This window comes from Physella acuta, unplaced genomic scaffold (genome assembly GCF_028476545.2).
Source record: "Physella acuta isolate Inbredline_101_S28 unplaced genomic scaffold, ASM2847654v3 ptg000480l, whole genome shotgun sequence".
In the NCBI taxonomy this organism is placed as follows: domain Eukaryota; kingdom Metazoa; phylum Mollusca; class Gastropoda; family Physidae; genus Physella; species Physella acuta.
In genome coordinates, this window is record NW_026731999.1 from 43,893 (window position 1) to 62,062 (window position 18,170).

The 18,170-nt window shown below is 35.4% G+C and overlaps 2 protein-coding genes and 1 non-coding gene across 16 annotated transcripts in view; 1 reads left to right on the plus strand and 2 right to left on the minus strand.

The window, feature by feature from the left end:
• Positions 1-1,185: 1,185 nt before the first annotated feature.
• On the minus strand, positions 1,186-1,258 carry Trnat-ugu (transfer RNA threonine (anticodon UGU)). Its single transcript has one exon. It is a non-coding gene; the product is annotated as a tRNA-Thr (tRNA).
• A 2,077-nt stretch (positions 1,259-3,335) lies between these two features.
• Positions 3,336-11,509, minus strand: LOC131944066 (eukaryotic translation initiation factor 5). Its single transcript, XM_059304553.1, has 12 exons — positions 11,440-11,509; positions 11,176-11,308; positions 7,537-7,777; positions 7,012-7,093; positions 6,725-6,897; positions 6,526-6,642; positions 6,219-6,383; positions 5,823-5,990; positions 5,462-5,629; positions 5,096-5,260; positions 4,687-4,818; positions 3,336-4,545 (listed from the first exon to the last, which is right to left on the minus strand). The coding sequence occupies exons 3-12, from the start codon at positions 7,606-7,608 to the stop codon at positions 4,405-4,407; spliced, it is 1,383 nt and encodes a 460-aa protein (XP_059160536.1). The 5' UTR covers positions 7,609-7,777; positions 11,176-11,308; positions 11,440-11,509; the 3' UTR covers positions 3,336-4,404.
• A 5,078-nt stretch (positions 11,510-16,587) lies between these two features.
• LOC131944065 (kinesin light chain) overlaps positions 16,588-18,170 on the plus strand; it is a 34,769-nt gene continuing 33,186 nt past the window's right edge. For 6 of the 14 annotated variants that reach the window (XM_059304540.1, XM_059304543.1, XM_059304542.1 and 3 more), the window contains exons 1-2: positions 16,622-16,700; positions 17,386-17,553. The gene's annotated coding sequence lies outside the window, so the exon portion shown is untranslated. Of the gene's footprint in view, positions 16,701-17,385; positions 17,554-18,170 lie in introns of all 14 variants that reach the window. The other 8 variants (XM_059304550.1, XM_059304551.1, XM_059304552.1 and 5 more) reach the window with 5 other exon arrangements.

Sequence of the window (18,170 nt, forward strand, 5' to 3'; positions counted from 1 at the left end):
AAAGTAAAAAAAAAATTCAAACGCATAAAATTAGGCATCGCTGTCTGCAGACGGAAGGGATGCAAAGCCACGTAATCATAATTCGAAAACCAACCCTTCCTCCCCCCCCCTTTCATCCAATTGCCTTTCTCTTTCCCTCCCCCCCCCTTCACCACCAATTTAGGATCTATCCCCCTCCAAGGTAATTATCCCAGCCATTACCAGAAAACACAGGGTTGGATGGGGGGCGCTTTTCTTCCCTCTTCCCCCCCCCCCCCCCCGAAGGAAGTCTATCGCGCCGCCTTCCCCCCCCCCCCCCCCCCCCCCGAACGAAATGGAATTCATATATAAAATATATACTTTTATCAGTGTGTGTCCGCCTCCCCTCCGGAAAATTTAGTCGTCCCCCCCCCCCCCCCCCCCCCCCCCGAAAATATCAAGTGTCGTCGTAGTCATAACGACATGGGGTGAGGGTAAAATTAAAATAAAAACAGTGTGAGAAAGCTCTGAACTTAGATCTTATTAATCAGCTATTTAATTTACTTTGTAGCTTATAACACAAAATGTGATAAAATTGTCTCTTAATTCCTAACCTTATGATTGGACAAAAGCAGATTTTATTAAATAAGTCATCCAGAACTCAAAGAAGTAAAAATATCCTAAACAAACACATGATGACGAGCAAATAAGCTGAAAACACTACCATAGTTTGAGCGGGGTTAGGGTAAAATAAGCTAAAATTTCAGACATACTATTGACTATTAATAATTATAAATGTTATAGTATGTCAGACTTCAAGAATTTTAGCTTTATTGCTAATAAACATAGCAATGTAAACAGAAAGTGTTATTTCAACGCCAAGGGTAGACAAAGGTACAGAATATAGTCCAAGTTAAGACAGAACAGACAGACCCGATGGTCTGTCTGTTCTGTCTTAAATTGGACTATATTCTGTACCTTTGTCTACCCTTGGCGTTGAAATAACACTTTCTGTTTACATTGCTATTTCAGTCACAACGCCTGCTTTCACCCCTCACCATGCTAATAAACATGTAGGCTTGTTTATGACTAAGTATCTCTACTATACTTTCAAAAAAACAAAATGAGAACTGTTCGGATATAAATAACTAAAATTAAAAACTAATTTTATTCATTAAACTTCTTAATTTATTTTATATTTTATGTTTAACAACACAAAAAAAAGGTAGCCCCTAGTGAGGATTGAACTCACGACCCCTGGTTTACAAGACCAGTGCTCTAGCCACTGAGCTATAGAGGCCAGATATTTGAGAGAGAAAATGTAGGTACAGTATCTTAACATGATAAAACAATTGTATGCAATGTAAGTAAATATTATTTCTTATCTTATATTAAAGAAATGGGCCAATATTTTATTAATTAGGCATAGAACCTATATAGATCTAGATCTAGATGATTATGATATAGATCTAGATTCTGGATCAAGATTTAGTTTAAAAATGTGTTGGCTAAAAAAATGTATTAATCACCAACATAATACGTAGACCTAGATCTAGAATCTAGAATCTAGTCTAGAGTCTAGATCTTCTAGATCTAGAGTCTAGAATCGAGTCTAGATCACAGATGTTTAGAGTAAGGTTTAGGATAAAAGTCCTTGTGACTCCTAGGCCTACATTACATTAAATTGTTAATTTAGTTACAACGAGCCGGCCCGCGGCATAACATACGCCGCTATTTAGTTGTTTCTAATTTTCAATAATTCATAATTTGTGAATTCGACAGTACCAACGCTGACACTGAAAATATTTCTTTAAAACACTATAAGTAGCTCGTTAAGGACCATAACCCCCCCCCCCCTTCCTTCCCTCCCCCCCTCCTCCCCCCCCCCCCCCCCCCTACGTTTAAAATCGTTGGCTCTGCTTGTAAACATTTAGAGTGAACACAGCTCACTAAAACCATGTAGGGGTGGGGAGGTAGGGAGAGCGTTTGCAGCTTGTTTTCTAACGGCTCGAAGAAGAGAATTATATATATAGATGATACGAAAGTAAAAAAAAAATTCTAGAATCTAGATCTAGATCTAGACCTGGAGATGTCATAGTAGTAGTTTATAGAGCTAGAGATCGTCCTAGGTCCTAGAATCTAATCTAGATCTAGAATTTAGATCTAGAATCTAGTGTATTCTAGTCTAGATCTCCCCTTCCCCCCATCCCCCAGAGATAGCTAGATGATCTATTCTTTATATTCTATAACTATAAGTCAAGACTATAGACTATTAGTATTATACTATAATAATAATAATACTATTATAGAATAGATCAAAATCTAGATACTAGATCTAGATTAGATAGTCTTCTAGATCTAGATTAGATTCTAGATCTAGATAGATTATGATAATACGATTAGTTTTATAAATCTTGCACTACTACTAGATTTCTAGATAATATACTGGTTAATTTTGTTTGTAATCTAGGCCTACGTCAGTAGAATCATTATTCTTAAGCTAGATCTAGCTAGACTAGGTCTAGATCTAGATAGAATGATCTAGATTTAGATTAGATATGTGATATCTGTATTCTATAGGGCCTACTAGATCTAGAATCTATATCTAGATCTCTAACTAGGAGACAATCTAGATTTTTAGTGTTTATCTACTTTAAATTAAACTTAATATATAGATTTAGATCTATTATATTTATTATAGATCTCGCTAGTAGATCCAATATACAATATATAGATAGCGAATTCTAGTATCCTAGTAGTAATAAAAGCTTGTAAAAAGTAGTAGAATCATAAAAATTTAGTTTTAATTAAAAATAAGTAGCGATATATTACTATGACTTAAACATCGACCATGGGCATGGAAATGTTATCTATGGATTTATTTTATTTCAAAAATTATTAGTTAGGCTTGTACGTATACTAGATCTAGATCTACATGGACAAGGGTTGTACTGTACAGTCATAGTCTACATGGAAATTATCAATGCTACGCACAGCCAGATTTGCTTAGACTTAATTAACGCCAGTTATATTAGTTGTCAAATTAACAATCAGGTGAGCCACTGATGTAACTAGACAGTAAGTCAGTTATTTTTACCCATCAGACTATCGGTTAAATTAATATTTTACCGCGAGACAGTGCATAAATGGAAGATTACTTGAAAACCATCACTTGGATGTAGATCTAGTTCAAAATTGAGGTAGCTTGTATTTTGAAAAAACTTGTCACTTGTGAAATTTAAACTCAAGAGTAACCTAAATAAGAACTTGTTCACTTTTCATATCTAACTTCCAACACTGCAACCCGTTTAGTCAGGGGATATTTTTTTTAACATGCCTAAAAACAATTACTACAAGACAAATCATAAGTCTAGATAAATGTTTTTATAAATTTATTGGTTCCAGCTTAAGGTAAACTGCTGTTTAAACACTTGACACGTATTCACTTACAGATACTACACAAGCGCAGTTTTCAAAATGCAACATCTGTAAAGCTAGTACATATATTTATCATGTTATAACATCCAATGACTATCAAGTATGATTCAGTAAGGGTTGCTTTTTTTTTTCTTTTTTTTCATTTTGTATGACTTAAGAAACTTTCCCAAATAAAACCAATCAAACCACAAAAAGGATGAGATGAAATCAAAGCAATTTAATTTTGCTGCAAACAAAGGAATTAGCAACAAGATTACTTAAACATCGGAATCCAGAAAACAAGAACAGCAGTTATTCATTTTTAAGTTTTAATAAATGTTTTGCTGACAGTCAAGTAGTGATGAAAAAACTTGACATGTATATTTTGGGATGATCCAGATTATTTGCATTGCTTGTTTGCTGGATGTTAAATATAGGTGGAACATGTATATGTTGCTGAAAAGTTCACTAAATTCTAAACAAAACTGATAAATTTAAGATACTTTAGCAATGTCAAATAGTAAAATATTAACAATATTTATGAAATGCTAAACTTTGCAAAAGGAAACAACAAAATTAATGGCCGCTTATGATTATGACTACAATATTCAAATGAAAAATCAAGTATTTTGATCCAATTTGAGAAGAAAACATTGCATCATTAAAATGATTTCCAGGAGAATTACACCCTACCTTTCCAGAAAGGAAATTAAGTGTATCATATTAAAATGAAGATGCAGAAACATTTTACCAATGAAATAAATAAAAAGAAAACATTTAAGTACTCTAAAATAATTTTTGCATCTATCAAAATAGAGGGAAAAATTGTATTAGAATGTCTATACTCAAAAATCTTTACCAATTATCTCACAGGTTTTTGCTTTATCAATGAAAGCTATAAATTTTCAATTTAAAATTATAAATTTGTGGCCAGTCACAACCTCATACAGATGATACAAAGAACCACCAAACTAAAGATTATGCCAGCCCATGTATATAATAGTAAAGTCCAAAAGCTAAATCACTTGTTTAAATATCATCTATGTCAATATCATCTTCATCATCTTCTTCGGCAGCAGCATTAACTGGTTTTTTACCCCCATTGACAGCTGGAGCAGGAGTAGGCTCTACAGTAACTTCACCAACTTTTTGGGTGGTAGAATAAATTATCTGCAAAAATAAAATTTAAATTTAACTGAAATAGTAAAAGCTGTATTAATATAATACAGTAAAATGGTTAAGATGATTAGAAATGGATTAGTTTTTAACTAAAATTGAGTTTATTGAAATACTTATTTCATATTTAGTTACCTCAACATCTCCCTCCTCTTCTTCATCATCATCATCAGTCTCTTCTTCAGCTTCTTCTAGCCACTTGACAAATACTTGGGCTTCTTTCAATATCTGAGTACTTTCTTCCTTGCTAACATACTTTTTTGTTGGCTAAACATGAGATGTAAAAAAAAGTGCTGCCTATAATGATGTGCTTGCTTTTAATTTTTAAAAATAGTATAATTCATTTTCTAAGTTACCAGGTCTTTAAAAAAATGTAAAGGCACATACTTTTAGTTTGAAAGGTACTTAGAGATGAGGTCAGAGAAATGAATTCAATCAAAATCATTATGTAGGGGAATCCAATATTTTCTTCATACCTCAAATCTAAAAAGCACAATGAAGTGCTCCTCTCTTAGACAATTAAAGCCAAAAAAACTTAACAAACCTTTTTACCCCACTCCAAAATTACAGCTTCTTCTAAAATGTCCAGATCATACAAAACTTTCAAAATGTGACTAGTCTTTGTCATCAAGTCAGGGTACTCTTTAGCAATTAGTATTTCAAGTCCACCTAAAAGTGCTTTCTGGGCTTTTTGATTTTGAACACAAAACTGAAAAAAAAATTCTAATGTAGGACTTTGGGAAAAAAAAAATGGGCTGAGTTGTGAAAAGAAACTGGATCAAATTCAGAATATGGAAGTCACTCATACAAAATATGAAGGGGAATCCAATCTTATTTCATCATTTTTGTTCTAAACAAGTAATGAAAACAAGCGAAAATAATAAGATTACATAAAAACTGCTCTAATTACCCTTAAAAAAAGTCCTTTATATTTTTGGAGCTGTGTTATTGCCTTCTCATTAAGAAGCAATTCTACAAGCACCAAGGGTACTTTATCTTTGACCTCCAATCTTTCAGCTTCAGAAAAAACTTCTTTAATAGCAGCTGGTTTAGTCAATTCGTCATCATCACGTTTAATCTAAATGAACCAAAATAAGCACTTAACTGTAGTACATGCATTATTTTGAAAAGATAATCACTCACATACAAGCCTGACTGAACTTTTGACTAACTGGTAAGTTTAAAACAATAACATAATCAATCAAAATTATATACAATGCAATGTTATAGAATTAGTTAATGGGAAATAGTGTTTATATAAAAATACATACTTTGATCAATTCATAAATAATGTTTAATCTTTCTTCAGCAGGCTTTTCCAGGTCATCAGTAAAGGCAAGCCCTTTTGCAGCATCCGATAGCTGTTCCATTCTTTGCTTAATAGCTTCTTCAGTAAACTCATCACCCCAATCCTCATCATCTTCATCTCCTTTCTGTTTCTGATTTTATACACACAAAAAACATTAATAGTTATTGGATAGAAAAAAGAACATAACTTAATGGTGAACATTTTCTAAAAACTACTACTGACAGTAAATGAGAAGTCAGAAAATAGAATTCATTCACTAACAATATGAAGGGGAATCCATAAGTTTCATCATACTTCAGCAAATTATATACATTATGTATTATTTACAAAACTAATGTTATTTTCACTTGTAACATACTGTAGGAGGAAGGCTCATCATGTTTCCTGATTCTCTCATTGCAGCCATTTGCTCTTGTGCTGTTGTTGGGGTTGCATCTGGGCTGACACCATCCTTTTCATCCTCCTTACCACCTTTCTCTCTTTTGCCCTTTTTTCCTTTATTTGGTGTAGCAGCATTAGGATCCTTTAAATTAAAATTGTACAATTATAGAACTGGAAATGTTTCAACCTAAAGAGTTAACTCAAATAATTTGAACTCTCTACAAACTTGCATTCAATCAATAATCACTAGGACAGATTCAGGTTTAAATAAGAAAATGACCTACCTGGTCAGGAGGATTTTTAAGAATGAAAGTAGTGAGCTTGTGTCTCATATCTACTGAGCCATTGTATCCACAGGCAATACATCTCTGAAGAATAGATCCACGTTTCACTTGTACAACCTGCAATCAATTATAAAAACCTTCAAAACCTTCAAACAGATTTTATTACTATTATTAATCACTAATGTAAACTAGTACATACAAGGTTAGTTTCTGGATTTGAACACTCTGGGCAGAGGACAAATTTTTTAATAAACCCATCCAGCAAAGTTTGCAATTTTTCATCAGTATGTGAGCCATTCACAATGTAGCGGTCATTTTTAGAGTCAAACTGGGTTTGAGCACCCAGTTCACAGCCAAAAAACTTGGTAGGATCTGTATAAAAAGTTTAATTCTATATTAAGGAAAAGGCAGTAAATTATTTTTAATTAAATTTAAAGGTAATATGTACAGAAAAGTTTTTTTAAATGATACAAGAAATTTACTTACAGGTAGGAGGCCTGGATAATGCTTTAGCCACATCTGTCATATTGACAATCACAGTTTTTATGCCATTACCTTTTCCCTCTACCTAAGAGATGTATATAAAAATATATTATTGCAGACCTTATCGCCAGATAAAATGTTAGTTTTTGAAGATTTAGTGAATATAGTTTAACAACTAAAAATTATTTTTATCCATATTTAACCAATTCTAAGTTAACCCATGCCTGTCCAAGTCATAGATACAAAAGCCTTTCAGTTCAATTGCAATGAGCTGTCAGAATAATATCATGGTGCTGTTAACTTCACTATTTCTATTGTATTCACAGAAAATATAAGGTAACTTGTCTTGTTTAACCCCATAAAAACTTCCAGTCAACGCGAGCTTAACCAATTTATTTTTAGAAAAGTATGTTAAGAGAATGTTTTTAATTGGGATTTTTAAAAATAAAAGCCCAAAGAATTTTATAAAAACAGCCAAAATGCTACTATGTTACAAAAAATCAGTAAAAATTTTTTTTAAATAACTACCTTAGCTATGAGCCGAGGCATCTTATAGCGGTAGAATGGATCTGTGTTGCTTCTGTCAATGTTGAAAGACATGGTTGCCGAGTGTTTATATATATTGGTCTACGTTTCCTATGAATACTGCTGTCAACTTTACTCAGATGTTCCTGGGGGACTGTGAACTTCATATACGCGTTGGAAGTGGTGTCGCTTCTATGTGCCAATAATCTTGACTCAATGGTTTCTGAGTGCCACACCAAGGGCTCTGAAAATTTAAAAAATGATTGTAGCTAGAGAAGATCGGGATGTTATAATCTATGTGAAATTATTAAGTATTGTTAGCTTAATATACATTGAGATTCTGTGACTTAACTGAAAGGACTTGATTGTAGTCACTGCTGTGACAGAATATCCAGCATTTATGTTTTAACCAGCGTTCATGTTTTATAAATAACTTATTATACTAGCAGCTCTTTTAATAATTTAAGCATTATTACACAATATTGTAGTACTTAAAATTTCGTTAGGGCATTTAAACTACCTCTACAATTACAAAATGGTGTAAATATATTTAGCTGAACGATACTGCAATTTACTTTTTTATACTTGTAACAGTAGATAATGTTTATAATCATATAGCAATCAATATTTCACTAGCAATAAAAGCACAATGCTAAAAAATATCACTGTTACACATTTAAATAAAACAATTCTGTTACATTACAATGCCAGATTTAAAAAAACTAGATATCACCAAACCCAGCAATAACAAAAAATGCATTACAATGTTCCGGTTAAAAAACGCATATGTATCTCTTGAAACCATTGAAGCAATGATAAAAAAGCAAATTATACTTTGAATGTCAAAAAAAATTGCAACCACAAAATCTTTAAGGATAGTTTCAATGTACTCATAAAAATCAGTGTGAGAAAACACTGAACTTAGATCTTATTAATCAGCTATTGAATTTACTTTGTAGCTTATAACACAAAATGGGATAAAATTGTCTCTTAATTCCTAACCTTATGATTGGACAAAAGCAGATTTTACTAAATAAGTCATCCAGAACTCAAAGAAGTAAAAATATCCTAAACAAACATATGCCGAGCAAATAAGCTAAAAACCTTACCTTAGTTGGAACAATAAGGTTTAAAGTTTAAATCACCACTTCTACAATGCAAACAGAATATATTAGCAGACTATTCTGACATTAAGACTAGATTTCAAGAATCATATCCAACAAATAAATAGTAGGAATTAATATAAGGCAAAAACAAAAAAGAGCCAGGATCATGGAACAAAAATAACCCAAAACTCATCCCCTCGTTGTGCGAACATAAAAAGTAGCATTTTTAACTACCACTCTTTAACAACAAATTCTTCTTAATCAATGAGGGTGTATAGCTAAGTAGGTTAATTAAGCAGCAATTTTAAGTGGTCTTAAAACATTTTTTTTTAAAGCTTAATAAATAAGCTTACTAAATATTAGAATTATAAAATTGCAGTAAAAAATATCAAGGCATTATTAATAAAATCCAGTATTAATAAGACAGATCTATCACCAGCACAATACTTAACCTCCCATAACCTGGTCAATACCCCTATGAGAACATAACTGCTTCAAAAATATTTATTGTAGGGCTTACTGGTTACACTTTATTATAATAGGACTTAACACTTGAGTGCTTTAACAAGTAGTAGGGCCAAGTAGAGTAAGGTTAAGTGATTGCCAACATTAGGGCTAGGGCCTATCTAGTGGGAAACATTAAAATATGAAGCCTAATGTAGAATGCAGATCAAAGCCTACAGTAGAAAAGGGTTTGGAGATGGTGAAACTAACATTACTTAAAAAAGAAAGAGGATCTACGGGAGAATGTTTATACCGGTGTCCGATAATGGAATCTCTTCTTTAAAAAAGTGGTATTAGGTAACTGGTAGAACTAAATAATAGTTTTTCTCACTAAATCTAGAATTTACGCAATTATCAATTTAAACATGACCACTGAATAATAGACATCCATATTTAATCCATTAGGCACTAACTTTGGAGTTTTTAGTTCGTTTTAAACTAAATTACTTAATTTAATATTTATTGTCAATCACTGCCATGTCCAACACATCTCTCCATGACAACTCTTCTTAAGCTTGAAGCTAAAGAAAACCACAAATCAAGTTAGACTTTTTAAGTGGCCATGCACAAGAGTTCCTCACTAGTGATCACCAAATAGTGGTCACGTGGTTTTTTTTTCAAAAAAAATTTGGTTGTCATTTTCTCGGCTGGTCTAATAAAAAAACGGTTGACAATATTTGATTTATTTTTTCATAGACTGATAAAACTAATAATGCTTTAGTATGGAAATCAATTTTGTAATATGGAAATCGATATTTAAAAAGTTGTAGTATTTTTGATGAAACCAACTTTTAAATTTAGCCTTCATTCTCCAACGCAAATTTTAAAATGCTTTTCTGGCATATATAGCCCTGCCACCTATAGCTTGTTGTTATAACGTGAAAGTCCCGCCATTTTGCGCGTGGTAAACATTTTAAAAACTAATTAGTAGAAGGTCTCTGGAATTTGGCCGAAAAATCGTCGGAAGTCAAGCGTCCGGTCCGGGCGCCATATTGTTGTTAGCAACCGACCACGCCTCCAAGTTAGCGAGTAATACTACTAAATAAACACATGGCTGACTAATGTCAATGCTAACCCTGTCCCTAAACCCAACCCTGGTCCCACCATATGCCTAACGCCTAACCCTAATTTCTCACCATAAAATTTGAGATTACAATACTACTAACAACCCAACACACCTATTTTATGGAAGAGTCTATTATCAGACACCGGTATCTATAATCATCCGGCTTGTTTTATTTTATCTTTTGATTCCAGTCTAAATCTAAAAATCTAGAATTGATCTAATCTAGCCTATATTCTAGCTAATATCTAGATGTTTCAAAATTAACTAGATCTAGATTCTAGGAATAGATCTAGATTCTAGGAATAGATCTAGAATCTATATAGGCCTAAAGAAAATTTAGGGGTCATCCATTTATGACGTCCACAATTTTTTTGTATTTTGGACCCCCCACAAAAAATCCACTTTTTTTTCCTTATAAAAACCATATGCGTCCACAAAAGTCAGTTTTTACCCCCCCCCCCCCCCCAGCGTGGTCATAAATGGATGACCCCTTAGTAGGCCTACATTTGATGAGCCTGTAGATCTAGTAACTAGACTAGTTTTCTTAAATCTTGTCATACTGATTTTACTTTTACTCTTAAGTAAAAAATCTTAACAAAAGATTCTTACGTCTTAAGTTAATTCTCTTTTAGTAGACTACCAAATAATATTTAGGAACTAGAGCCTAGGCCCAGTCTAATGTTGTTTGACAGTTTTTTTCTTTTGAAATAAAAAATATGGTCTGTCAGTAGTGAAGAAAAAGTCACATGGATTAATTTTTCTGGTTGCAGCCAGCAAGGCAGGAAAAATGGCGGCATGACAAGAACATCTTTGCTCAAATGAACTACTTTTGACAAACACTCTCAGTAGGCCTATATATATAAACTAGATCTAGATCTAGACCTAGATCATTCTAATTATAGTAAAATATAATTATTTACCATAAAACAGAACACTTATATTTATAATACGAAATATATTACAAACCGTTTTGACTCGATAAAGTCATAAAAATGCTGTCTGGATCTGCGTTTTATCAGCAAAGTGATGGCAGCTGGCCAAAGTAACAGGCCCTCTAAATAGGCGTTGATTCACTTTGAAGGTTGCTAGACACAATTATCTGTATGAAATATTGTAATCTTTTAATTTTTAAATCAAAGTCCATGACTCAACCTAAAACAATACCTTTAATGTAAGACAGTAATAGAAAGGCATATGGTGAAAAAATTTTAACCGTCTCCATCTACTTACTTCAGTGCCGTGTGCTTACCCGGATGTACTGTGATTGGTTACATCGTCACAGCTATTAATATTCACGAATCGTTCGTTTCCATATGATCCTCTGTTAGCATCGCATTTTTCTATATGAAATATGCTAATTTAACAAAGTGCTTAAATCTAGGCCTAGAGTGAGCTAACTGGCTGCTTGCTGTGTACTTTCACACAATAACATAACGGGTTTCTAATATTTTTGAAAATGTAAACATGTCTTTGTTTAATAATGTCAAGCTTCAATTTGTTTAGGCCTAGATCTAGATCTCTAGACGTATTTAATTTTGATACCTATAATAAGAGGAAGCTAAAACATACGAAATTTGAAAGATGTGAAAGTTTCAGTAAAAATTACACAGTATGGTAAATCGAAGGATATTGTGAAGACTGTACTTGAAATTCCTTTCTTCTGAGTTCGCAGCAACGCAAGACGGGTACACTAGTAGGACATTTAGTGTTACATTGCGGTGAAGACGCGGCGGGTGCTGTTCGTATCAGGTGACACCGTTCAGTGAATGACGCCCATTTTTTTTAATCGTCAAAGTTATTGACAAAACAAGTTGTATATACAGTTGAAATAATAGAATTCAGAATTGTTGAAGTGACAAAGTTACCGCACCCAGTGGCGTAGCGAGGTCGGTTTCACCCGGTGCGGCACTTAATGGTATCACCCCCCAGAGGCGTAGCGACCCTTCCAGGGGACAAACTTTCCTCCTCAAACTTTCGATTTGCACCCCCCTCAAATTTTTCTCTATATATTTTGCTATTTTTTGCCTTGGTGTCAACCCCCTAAATGGTGTCACCCGGTGCGGTCCGCACCCCCCCCCCCGCTACGCCTCTGACCGCACCCGACATAAACCACCTGGATAATACCCCCCCCCCCCCACACCCCCGATTGAGGTTTATACAAAGAACTATATAGGCCTACGAACGATGATGAGTAGAAAAAAATCCGTATTTAAAACAAACAAGCAACGCAGTATTTTAATAGTAATTGATGTTTGTAATTAACTGAATTTTAAAAAGAAAGATGGTGTGCAGTTATTAAATGTTTTCACTTGGCATAAAAGCCAGCGCAGGCACCGTTCTTCGCATCAGAGCAAAGTCACTGACAAGTTTATGTATTCTATGTTTTGTATTAGATAGAAGAAGCAAAATTTTACCTCAGATTCTAGAAAAAAGCTTTCTATACTTTTTTATCACAGCTATTTCAAAATCAATGATGATAAACATCGGTTTGCAGGTTTTTGCTAAGATCGCTAGTTGCTGTGTATGTTTCCTGTGTTTTGTTATAAAACATCAGTACATGGACAGTTTACGGTTGTGAAAATATTTTTGGAGCTGTTTTGTATGTTCCATTCATAAACCAATGCTCATTAGCCTCTAATAAAAAATAGTTTGTTTTTAGTTTCAAATAAAAACATCCTACCTTTTGTCTCGGCACCGGAATCAAACAAAAGAAATTGTTGTCTATCTTGCAGAGTTTATTCCAGTCTTCCAGGCATCTCTTCGGGGGGTGGGGGGGGGGCTTAGCCCCCCCTTCCCGAAATTTTTTTACCGCCCCCCCCCCCCGAACAAAATGAAATTCATATAATTTATATAGAAAATATATACTTTTAGCAGTGTCCGCCCCCCCCCCCGAAGAAAGTCTACCGCCCCCCCCCCCCCGAAAAGTTCAAGTTCCCCCCCGGGAGAAAAATGTCTGGAAGAAACACTGCTATCTTGTATCTATATTACTTAAATAAAATCTGGGTTCAAATAAGTGGAACGTCCCTGAATCCACCCATCTCTGATGGGTACCTAAATCACGTTAGGCATAGAGTTTCTTCCAGGCATGGAATTCATATAGAAAGTACTTTTAACAGTGTCACCCCCCCCCCGGGAAATTTACAGTGCCTCCCCGGAGTAAAAAGTTTGGAAGAAACACTGGTTAGGGAGAGTAAAAGCGACTGGGAATAGCGCTGACCACACTATCCCTTCATATGCCGGGGTCAGAGTTTCTTCCAGGCATCTCTTCGGGGGGGGGGGGGGCTTCGGCCCCCCGAAAAATTTTTACCGCCCCCCCCCCCCCCCCGAACGAAATGAAATTTATATAATTTATATAGAAAATATACTTTTAACAGTGTCCACCCCCCCCCGAAGAAAGTCTACCGCCCCCCCCCCGAAAATTTCAAGTGCCCCCCCGGAGAAAAAAGTCTGGAAGAAACACTGGCCGGGGTCTAAAAAGATATTAAATCTACTGTACTGCATCTGCCCAATGGATAGCTAGGTCTAAAGAGGATTCTTTACTTTTCATACACCTTCATATTGTTAAGTTTTCTTGTTGTCGTTAGTAGGCCTATTTCCTTATATAAACCTCAATCGGGGGGGGGGGGGGTATTATCAATGGGGTTTCGTTCGCGGAGAGGGCTATTGACCGGGATCCAATTTAATGAGATCATTGAAACGTATTAATCTAGCTAAAGGTTAACTGTTACACATGATAGTTTAGCATAAGACCAGTGTTTCTTCCAGACTTTTTTCTTCGGGGGGGGGGGGGGCACTTGAAATTTACATTGGGGGGGGGGCACTTGAAATTTTCATTGGGGGGGGCGGACTAAAATTTCCCGGGGGGGGGGTGGAACACTGGTAAAAGTATATATTATTTTCTATATAAATTCTATATCGTTCGGGGGAGGGGGTGCTGTAGACGTTTTTCGGGTTGAAACTCTGGATAAGACCAGGAAAATATTTTTTTATTTTAAAAACTGCCAACGCCGTGATGGGAGAGGTTAGTCGACTTGGATACGATGACCAAAGTTTTTACGTGACCTCGGATTTAACTCATTAAAAGTATTTAAAAAGCAATGCTTACAGAGTTGTTGTTTTTTCGGGGCACCTCTGCGATGGGGGGGGGGGGGGAGCAAGTCCACCGCCAAAAAATATATTTTATAAATATAATGTGCGTGTTTCTTGTTAGACTTCTTGTGCGCTTTCCTTGTGCATTCTACTTATATGCCTGACTGGCGATTGGTTGGTGGTCTGCGCAGTGTGTGCCCTAACCATCCCCATTTTCTTTTCCTAATTTCTTCATCAGCGGAAAGTTGTTTCACCATAGGGGTCATCCATAAATGACGACACGCTTTTTTAACGATTTTTACCTGCACCCCTCCCCTCCGTCACACATCGTCACAAAAAGCCAGACCCCCCCCCCTAAAATGACGTCACACTTCAGCCTACGACCCCCCCCCCCTCAAAATTACAGTTGCGTTTTTCTTAAAACATCGATATTTTTCCAAAATCTTGTCTGAACTCTGCCAAATAGAGTATTTAAATAAATTCTTTTTGCAATTTATTAAAACAGTTTTCTAAAACGCGAAATAACGTCTAAAGATCGTTTTCTAACATTGCTTTTTTATAATGCAAAAGTGTGACGTCACACCATCTGAACCCCCCTCCCCCTCGTCACACACCGTCACAAAATTACGCCCCCCCCTACGAGTGTGACGTCATTTACGTACGACCCCATAATATGTATGCGTTGCTGATGGTGTCGGGCCAGTGGATCCTAATTGTATAATTTATATAGAACGTATATCTTTTAACCAGTCTCCGCACCCCCCCCCCCCTCGGAAATTTAAGACCTTACCCCCAAAAGTCTAAGTGCTCCCCCCCCCCCCATACACATTTGGAGATGAATGTTTGAAAGAAACACTAAAAGCCTAGGCTGAGCCCCCCCCCCCCCTCCCCGAAGAGATGCCTGGAAGAAACTCTGATGCACGCTACATACGCACATAATTATCATTGAATAACAAGGCACAGCGTCCAGGGAAGATGGCCCCACAGACAATTCCAGTTCCTGATGTTACTGAAACTGTTGATACAGTTATGGCAGTTTGAGAATCACACAGAGGCGTAGCGATTGGGGGGGGGGGGGGCAGGGGCGCCAGAATGGGTTGTAAAAACAAATTAAAATGTCAATTTAGCTGCATTTTTGCAGTTTGAGGAGGGGGGTGCAAATCGAAAAGTTGAGGGGGGAGGTGCAAATCGAAAAGTTGAGGGGGGTGCAAATTGAAAATTTGTCCCCGGGCGCCGGCGGGAAGGGTCGCTACGCCTCTGGAATCACATCCTTCCAATTAATCTTGTAGTTCGTTATCGTTAAGCTATTGTATTGTATATTTAGATATAATAGCCATAGTGAACGAAATAATAATTACATAATTACATATTTAAACATTACATATGACACAATATATAACCACATTTTGTTTCAGGCATCACTCGGTGAGTGAGGGTGAGGGAGGGTGGGGAGTAAGGGGAGGGAGAAGTAGAAAAATGCTAATTTATATTAAAAAATTAGCTTATATACTTGAACCAGTGTGAAACCCTTGAAATTTTAAGTGCCCCCCCCCCCGAGAAAAATCTCAGAAAGAAACTGTGAGTATAACCCCTCACAGTCGTCACATTTCATCACAAAAGTCAGCCAGTAGCGTAGCGAGGGGGGAGGACATATGTCCCCGGGCGCCGACCTTAGGGGGCGCCAAAATGGGTTGGAAAAATAAATAGAAAGGTTGAGGGGGGGTGCAAATCGAAAAGTTTGTCCCCGGGCGCCGGGAAGGGTCGCTACGCCTTTGAAGTCAGCCCCATCCCATATCCGCCCTATCAGTGTGACTCCTCTCCCCCCCCCCCCCCCAAACTTTGTTTCTTCCAGTCTTTTATTCCGGGGGCACGATATTTTCAAGGTCGGTCGACTGTCTTCGGGGGGGGGGGGCGTCCCCCCACCCGAAGAGATGCCTGGAAGAAACTCTGCCCCTAAAGAAATTAAAGCACCCCCCCCCCCCCCACCACGGGAGAAAAAATCTTTAAGAAACACTTAACGTAGCTTGCCCACGTCCGCTATAATTCTCCCCACCCTCCTAGCCAACGCCACTGGTAGTTTGTAAGGTAAGCTACAGTTTTGAAAAAAAAAAAAAGATTATTAGTAGATGTAGATCTAGTACAGGCTTCCTTTTATTTTATAAAAATTATTTTAAATTTGAAAAATTAAGCCAAGAAACTCTTAATATATGTTTGTTATGTTGAATTTAGGTATCCTATGATTATGAATATGAATTGCCTGTATTCGCAAATGGGTCAAATTCTCAAGAATGGATAACAGACCGTCATCTCGTTTGGGATTTTTGAGATGAGATTTTCTACATCCGCCATGTTAATGCTGACAACTCAATGGGTGTCAATCAATAAAGACGTACATACATAACGTTTGTTTTTTTTTTTTAAAATCCCTAATACTTTATTTATCGTGACCCTGATCATTGTGATAATTGTAAATAAATACATTTTCTCGTTATTCATTTTAAAAAATATACTTCGTCATTGAATAACATTCTTTATGGAAGTAATAAACCGGTTCAAACATTTTCTTCGGATCGATTGTTGATTTTAATTTTACTTTTGTTTTGGTTAGCGTAGAATAGATGTTTACCTGGGCTAATGTATGAATCTACTAGTCTAGATCTAACAATAGAAATGTTCGTTTACAATTTTCATTTTGTGACTTAAGTTATTGATTTGCTCAGAAGACGCTTTTCTTTGGGTCTTAGAAATCTAATCTTCAAAATCAAGCAGCTGACTCAATCAGTAATCAAATCACTCAGTGAGGGGAAGTGAACAACACAAATTATAATTAGTAAATCATAACAATCAAAATAAACTACAAAACAAGCTACACAAATAAGTCCCATTGTCAATTGAATTTCAATTAGGCCTAGATCTAGATCTATGTAATGTATAGATTAGTGATCAGATAGGCTATTATTATTATTTATAAATAAACACAACTTTTTATATAGGCTGACTAGTACTAGTACTGACTAGGCTTAAGAATTAATTTCTAATCTAACTCAAAACTGTACTAAAAGTTAATCTAGATCTTTCTATTAATAGACAATCATTAGACCCAACTAGATTAAGAAGATATGACTTTCATCACTTTCATAGATCTAGATTCTACATTTAACCACAATCTAGTCTAGAACCACTCAGTATTTTATGAAAATTATTTTCAAAGTGGAAATAAACTACACAATTACACAAGCTTTTAATAAAGAGGAGGTGAGTAGTAGTAGATCTACTAGAGATCTAGTAGTTGAATATTTATAGATTTAGTAGTTTGTTTATATGTAAATCATAATATAGCTCAAAGAGTCATAATACAGTAATACTAACTTAAGAAATAGATTACTGACATGAAGATCATGTCAGATGACAATAAACCCCAGTTTCTTAAACTTTTGATTAGCAGCTGAATCTCTTTGGTAATATAATATTGTTAAGTTAAAAAGTAGATATTTATATATAGTGGGCCTTGTAACCTAATTAATAATAATCATAGTAATCTTAGCCTCAGCTATTCACTAATTTAAAAACCTAAATATTTTATAAATTAAGAAAAGACCAACATTCTAAAGTTTGATTTAATTTAAACTATGCGGTGTGAGGGGCATAAGTATTTGATAGACATTTAGAGTACCTCAATAACATCTTTTGGACTTATATAGAATCAGCGGGTATGAGACTAAGTAATATTAGCCGTCACTTTCAATTTTAATGTTTCGTTAATTTGAAACTAAATACCTAGATTTTGTATGTTTATAACTAATCTTTTTCACATCAGATGGGTAATGAAATGGTTAATGAGAAAAAAGTTATGCCATTCACAAACTCCACCA